Below are 8,015 nucleotides of genomic sequence, written 5' to 3' on the forward strand. Positions count from 1 at the left end.
GCAAAAACTCGTTGTTCGTCCGTTGCTCTAAGGATTGATTAAATATAAATAAATTAAAAAAATAAAAATAAATAAGAAAACTGAGTTCCCAAAAGTAAGTTAGTTTGGGAATAAATGAACAAAGTAGGTTAGTTTGGGAAGTTGATCGAGAAACAAGGTTAGTTAGGGAATTGGTTCTATTTGAATCATACCTTTTGCAAACTCTGTAAGATAAGCTATTTTATTTTGTTTTCCTTAATGCATGTGAACTATCATTACAGATCTGTAAGATGTGTAAGATTATAGACTAAAACTCACTATAATCTTACAGATCTGAAGTCAAATTATTTATTTTTATGATTTACTAAACTATTGTTTATGGTTGGTTTTACTATTACTTAAGTTTTTTTTAAATGATTACATATTTCAAATTTTACTTGGCCATTTGAAATGTTATATTTTGAGATTCTATCTACTTCTTTATCAATGAAAAAGTATCTCTCCTATTTCATAGGCATAAGGTTATTTAAAAAAAAAAATCTTGGATATATATAGAGAGTTTTTTTTTAATATTTAAAAAAATATATTATTTGATAAAAAAAAAGGGTATGTTATTATTTTAGATTTGTTTAAGATATTGTATTTGAAGTGAATTGATAATTAAAATGCTAATAAGATGTAGAAAATAATTTAAAAAAAAACACACACAAAAACAATATATATATATATATATATATAATCCAAAATAATTCAATATCTTAGATTTTATTGGACTGTTCAAATCTTTACATAATCTAGTAATTTTTGTTTTGTTTTGTTTTGTTTTGTAGGAAGCTAACATGATAGTCTTTCATCATCTTTAAGTTCATCCCATTTATTATTGAATATTGAAGGTATAGTTCCTTTATCTTCCTTCCACTAATTCTAAATAAAAAGACTCTAATGAAAAAATATATATTTATTGTTATCACTTATTTAATTGTATTTTAAAGTGGTAAAGAAAGCTGTAACCTAGTTAAAATAAATTAAGATAATAAATATATACATATTTAATTGTCTTTAAAGTAGTAATGAGGTGATAAACTTATTTAAAGGCATTTAAAGTGGTAAATAAGTAATAGTTAAAATAAATTAAAATTAATATATATATATTATAATACAAAATAAATAATTAATATTATTTTTAAAATTAATATTATCATCATTGAAATTTATGTGGTAAAGTTTATTTTATGAACTAAGAATATATATATATATATATATATATATTATTGTTACTATTTTTCTATTTTATTTTTTATGAATTTTACATTTACTATTGGAATGCAGCATATATATTGTTTTATCTTAAAAAAAATAATGTTTGGTTATTTGAAATTTGGTTAAAATAAATGATTGTAATGTTCTCTTATATTTAAAATTTAAATTTAATAAGAGTAAAATAAGATTTTTTTTTATATATATATTGAAAATTAAGTAATTTGATAAATATAATGACAAACAAAACTATAAACATGTTTTTTGAAAAACACAAAAGAAAAACATAATAAAAATCTAAAGTAACTCAGATCAAATTAGCTCCTTATCAGCCACTTCTAAATTGATCATAGATTTAAAGAGAAGAAAAAAACTTCAATCATACAGTAATAAATAAATGTGATGAACATGAAGAGCTGCATCTAGATTCATCGGAGAAGACCATTAGTGAGTGTTTCAAAGATTCCCGAAATGAAAAGTAGAGCAAGAGAAATGGATTAGAAGCTGATATGATTCCTGCATTTGTACTATTTGATAAATGACAATATAGGTATAATGTTCTTTTATTTTTGAATTTATTGCTACTCTATTAATTTGTTGTATGACAGGTTTAGTAAGAAGAATGATATGAGAAAACCAAATATCTGATAAGCTGGCAAATTTATTTGTAAGTTAGATCTTTTTGTCAAATTTCTATCTGTGACATTTCTGAAAAAACATATAAATTTGTGGAAAAAAATTACAGATACTACTTACTTTTGAGTTTGGAAATAATACCAACGTAAGAATGTAGAATGTCTTCCATCCATGTTATTAAGAAAGTGAGTCGTGATATCATTATTTTTCGGTCTTCTTTGTTTTGAAATCTCTTTGAGATTGTTTTCAAACTTCACGAAACGGAAATTCATAGTGAAGATTGATATTAAAACTAAGAAGGCCTGAAAATAATGAATTCGTTACTCACTTCCTTGCTAACATGGATGATGAAAGACATTTATTTTAATTTCTAAACAAACATGGTATGTTTCTGGACTAATGGAAGATGATGTTTCCAAGGTTATTAATATGTCATCTCAATCCCGGAGAATTGTGATATTTTACCATAATGGAGTGTCTTGCTCATAATATCCTAAGATGTACAATGATATTATTAGTAGGTCAAAATATCTCAATTGAGATCATCAAGTTTCCAGATGTTCTAGATGCAGCTATGAATATTGGCTTTTCTGCAACTATAAGCTGGCATGATTTTGATCCAGCCGAAATTTACAATCTGTTTGAGATGATTGTGGTGGAACCGTGCTGCAATTATCTGAAATCCTTTCCTCTTCAGAAAAGGTTCTTGTCAGTAAGATCCTTAACATTGATCAAAACAAGATTAATCAACTCAGGAAAGCTCTTATGGAGCGTTTTGCCGAGCTGCTATACTGGAAAAGGCTGGTGAAAATAATGGAGCTGCTATACTGGAAAAGGCTGGTGAAAATAATGCAGCTCAGAATCTGGCTGGTTGATGATATCAACAACTTGTAAATTGAAAGGTATATTTTGAGACTAGTGTTTATCTTGTTTTGAAATGAATAACAAAGAAAAGTGACCGGGTTTGAAAAGTTCATCACATAAAAAAGAATCCCATGAAACTATACAATCAAGGAGGAAGAATTATTATTCATTGTGAATTATTATAACTGATTTTATATTTTTATTTTTATTTTTATTATTATTATTATTATTGTTAATTTTGAGTTATGAAAGTTGAATATTTAACAAGAGGCTGACAATAGACTATTTAGCCATTATATTCAGAAGCAGCTATAGTCGAGTGGTTCGTGGGCTTCAACACCAGCTATATGCAGGAATCCAACGAACCCATCAAGTTCTAAAAAACGCTGTAAATCATGTTAACGATTCGAATCAAAAAATTTTATATACGTGCATACATGTTTTAAATTGCCCATAGATAGACTAAAAATGGAAATCACATCATCAGCAACTATGAATGTAAGCTTAGTTAACAACAAAAGTTCAGATCGTTTTTAATACGAGAAGAATGGAACTAAATGAAATCAGCCAACAACCAAGATATCACGTTCTACTTTATTAAGTTTCAAAACAAATACACATAGATGTTTAGTCAAATTGGAAGGCAAACACTTAATTATCAAACTGTCATTTTATCAACACTATCTATCCAAACATACACTAAAGTCATATACAAACCATTAGACTCTTAGAATTTTGCACATCATGTTAAGATTGAAATCAAACATATATAACATTGATGTGCACTCAAGAACTCAATAACAGACCCTCAACATTTGGAAATACCCCTAATGATTTAATTTATATTTTTTTTTGAAAAACGACTTATCGGTATTTTATTAAAAAATCCCAAAATAGGAGAAAAATATGTTCCGTCTATCTTTCTAACAACCTATAAAGATAAAACCATAGTTTAAAAGAAAAAAACAAACAATCCAAATAACAAGTTCATGACTTTAACAAGTGAATTATAAAAACAAACATATTAAACTCTTATCTCGCTTTAATTTTTTTTAAAGAAGTGACTTCCTCGTATGATATCTTTCAATCCCGAAAAAGATTCCATGCGCGTTTGCCTTTGGGGATCCTCCTCCATGTCCTCATAAGTGCCCCGCAATCAAATACAATATCACTCCAAACTTGGTCAATACTTCGACGCACTCTTTCAAACACCCGTGCGTTACTTTCGGCCCAAACATGATACACGATAGAGGCAAAATTGTACTTAAAAATATTTGCTGGAAATTTATTTGCCCTAGTTCTATCTTGGGCAGCAACTATAATTTCCTCCCACGCCTCCAACATCGCCGAAGTGAACTTATTCCACACATGCCTTGTAAACGGACAACTCCCGAGTAAGTGATCAATCGCCTCCACATTTCCATCACAAAGTAAGCAACTAGCATCTGGAATGTCCATGTAAACTTGAATTCGATCCCGAGTGCTAAGTCTTCTACGGAAAGCCAACCAAAGAATGAAACGATGCATCAGGATGACTTTAGAAGACCAAACAAGAGCTGCCCAATTAACAACTTGACCTCTTTCCCTTATGACATTCCAAATCTTGTTAGACTTTAACTTTCCATCCTCTTCGGCATTCCACAAATGAACATCAGCCCTATCGTTCAATTGGATACCACTCAAATGATCAAATACTCTTCTTCCCTTCGTAGTCCGCCTAAAAATAGAATTTCAAAGCCCACCGTGTATATCTTTAACCGTGGCAGCCACATAATCTCTCATAATCCTCATCCCTCAAAACTCTTCTCTATCAATAAGTGGCCGACTCTCAAATCACGGATCATGCCAAAAGAGAGAACCTCATTGTTAGATAAATTCATACCGGTTCGAATAAACCTAACTTAAACAAACCTTCCATACAGGAACAAGAAACCGGACCGGATGAACAAAAGAAAACCAACTGAAGAAACCGAACCGGTCAAGCTACCAAACCGATCAAGAGTATTCGGTACGTGACCGCACAGAGGAAGGATCGGCCAAAGCTCAAAACCGGAACCATCATACAGCCGATCAATCCATAAGGCAATCATAACCGGAAGAAGTCCGGTTACTTCACTATCAAAAGACATTCGGCCAAGTCAAGCGGTCAACCTAGGCCAAGTCAAGTGGCCGACTAGTACAAGAAAACACTTTGGGTATCTGTTGAGAATGATACCAAAGGAGCAGACTGAATACTTCCATATCCATGCAAGTCTGAGGAAAGCCTGTAGGCTGCAGAAGACAGTACTACCGGATCCTTCTACTTCGGGATAAGCCAGAAAGGAAATCTTCAAAGTACAGACAACTGTCCAAGCAGACAGTGCCTACATTGAGTAAAAGACAAACCCATCAGGTTTGCCGTACAGACCGGCAGGTCTGAAACAGGACACCAGGTCTGAGATTGACCGTCAGGTCTGAGGAGATGACCGGCAGGTCTGAGACACTGAATCACTGCATCTCTGATCAGCCAATCAGATTCAAGGCTTCGAAATATGACCGTTAGCATATTTCACCTATAAAAGGAGGCAGTTGCAGAAGAGTAAATGTAGTTACTAAGAGTTACCAAGCGGGACATTAAGTGAGACAAGTGAAGCGTTGAAAGCATTTATTACAAGTGATAACAGTGTGGTATTCTAAGAAAGCCTAAGTGCTAAATTCTAAGTGTGTGCTATAATTTCGGTGTGAATTGTAAGCGTGTTATCGAGCAGGAAATAAGTCTCGATCGAATTGTACTTGTATTCCTTAGTGAATATCCTTCTCGCGGTTTCGAGAGGAAGGGGTGACGTAGGAGTTTTATCTCCGAACATCCATAAAATCTGTTGTGTTATTTACTTTCTGTTGGCTTCATTACATAACCGACTAATTTATCCATACCGCTCCAAACCGAATCTCTACTTATCACACCGAACATCCAGATTGCCAAAACCGACCCACCATCTCCAAATCTCCATCATCCGAAACCGACTCCGCCTATCATACACGTGTACCGCTTCAACCTGAAAGCAAACCTCTTCCGCGCTTGAACCTAGTTCAAGGGTTTGTGACAGGTTGTGTAGTATTGAAACCCCGGTGTTAATCTCTAACCAGATTAATCACCACCCTTCGAGTGAGAACCGCTAACCGGTCCAACCCCGGTCCACCAGCGGCGACCTAGATCCTAACAATTGGTATCAGAGCAGTTAGTTTCAATACTCAAGCAAACATGTATCAGGATAGGCCTCCAATGCTAGAAGGTGATGATTTTGCCAACTGGAAGGCACGCATGCATCTACATCTAGTCACTTTGGATGATGAAATGGAATCCATTCTGACCGAAGGACCGATATTCATTGATAAAGATAGAAAAGAATGGACGGCTGAAGATAGGAGAAGGAACAATCTGGACAACCATGCAAGAAACCGGATCTCCAACAGCGTGGACAGAAATACATACTGCAAGATCAGAGATTGCAAAACCGCGAAGGAGACTTGGAACACGGTCATCCAGATCTTTGAGGGAAATGAAAGAACAAAGGAGAACAAAATAATGGTGGCCACACAGAGGTTTGAAAGCATCAAAATGAAACCAGGGGAAACTATGAAAGAATACAGTGACAGGTTCACTGGTGTATTAGATGAGTTAGCAAATCTGGGCAAGAAGTACGACAACAAAGAGGTCATTATGAAGGTCTTGAGATCTCTTCCGAGTGCTTGGGACATAAAGACGATGGTCATGAGAGAATCAAAGAGCCTACGTAAGATGAAATTATACGATGTATTCGAAGATCTTAAGGCATATGAGTTCGAGATGAATTCCAGAACTGAAGAGGAAGTCTCGGCCTCAACGTCAACCAGAGCACTGATCACATCTACGGAACCGGCTGCACCTGTTCCTGCTCCTATATCTACATCTGCACCGGTACCGACTCCTGCACCTGCACCGATCAGAACCGCCGAACAGTTTACTGAGGACGCCATGGCAATGCTTGCACAGAAGTTTGGGAGGTTCATGAAAAGGAGCCAACCGACAAACAACTACTATGGTGACAAATCCAATGTAAGATGTTATAACTGTAACTGTATGGGACATTTTAAGTGGGAATGCAGGAAACCAAGGAGAGATACACAGAAACCAGACTACCAAAATAACCGGAACAACTATCAACAAATCGGTGACGGAAGTGAAGTACCGAAAGCATTGATAGCCGATGATGGAGGAAGCCTATGGGCTCACAGTGACAGTGACGATGACCTCACATGTCTCATGGCAAATGAGGAACAGGTATTTGACTCTCCCTGTGAAGAATTTACTAAAGATGAGTTATACAATGCATTGAATGACATGGTAGAAGAATATAAGAACCTATTGACCATGTTACCTAAGCACCTCAACATCAAAACCGATCCCATAGTACCTATCCCAGTAGAACCAGAGGTACCCATCATAACCGAACCGGAGGTCATACAATCTGATGATACTCATACCCTAGAAACCGAATTAGACCCTAAGATCGAACAACCTAGTGAGTCGACTAGAGAACTAACCGAGAAAGAGAATGCCAGATTTCAGTATACGATGGCCGCCTATAGGAGATCTAGCGATATAGTAAAGAACCTGAATAAAGAATACAGGCATCCACGTTGTAAGAATGGCCTAGGATACCCATAAAACAGATCTAAAAACCGAAAATCCATATGGAAAGCAAAGCTTACAAAAGGAAACCTTCCCTTTATAAAATTCCTTAAGAGCACCTGCACAGCTGAAGAAGAGGAGACCGCATATTATAGGGAAGAAAAGACAAAGTATGACTATGTTGGCCCAACCGATTCATGGCTTGACCTTGAGAAAAGGAAAGCAGAAATCCTCAAATATAAGAAAGACTTCCCTGAACCACGTAGATCAAACTATAGATCATCAAACCAAAGACCATCATCATTTAGGTCATCTGTAGGGAAACCGAAACACACCAGACCAAGTGTGAGGAGAACAGTTGAAACTTTAGCAAAGAAGACCGTTCGATTTATCAAGGTTTAGGTACCTAAGGGACTAATCGCATGTGGACCCAAGTAAACGTGGGTACCAAATAGTTGTAAATATGTACATTTTGCAGGATCCAAAGAAACGGCTAGGAAACTCCGAATGGTTCTTGGACAGCGGTTGCTCCAGACACATGACCGGAAATAGCAATCTGCTAACCGACATTAGATCAGTAACCGGTGCTCCTATCACCTTCGGTGACAACTCTAAAGGTAAAACCGTG

At 35.2% G+C, this 8,015-nt stretch overlaps 1 protein-coding gene across 1 annotated transcript; it reads right to left on the bottom strand.

Annotated features, from left to right (window-relative positions):
- Nucleotides 1-3,819: 3,819 nt before the first annotated feature.
- LOC124934970 lies at nt 3,820-4,600 on the bottom strand. Its single transcript, XM_047475448.1, has 2 exons — nt 4,596-4,600; nt 3,820-4,453 (listed from the first exon to the last, which is right to left on the bottom strand). Exons 1-2 carry the CDS (start codon nt 4,598-4,600, stop codon nt 3,820-3,822), a joined length of 639 nt encoding a protein of 212 aa, XP_047331404.1.
- Between the last annotated feature and the right edge of the window lie 3,415 nt (nt 4,601-8,015).

This window comes from Impatiens glandulifera, chromosome 4, assembly GCF_907164915.1.
Source record: "Impatiens glandulifera chromosome 4, dImpGla2.1, whole genome shotgun sequence".
NCBI classification, from domain to species: Eukaryota; Viridiplantae; Streptophyta; class Magnoliopsida; order Ericales; family Balsaminaceae; genus Impatiens; species Impatiens glandulifera.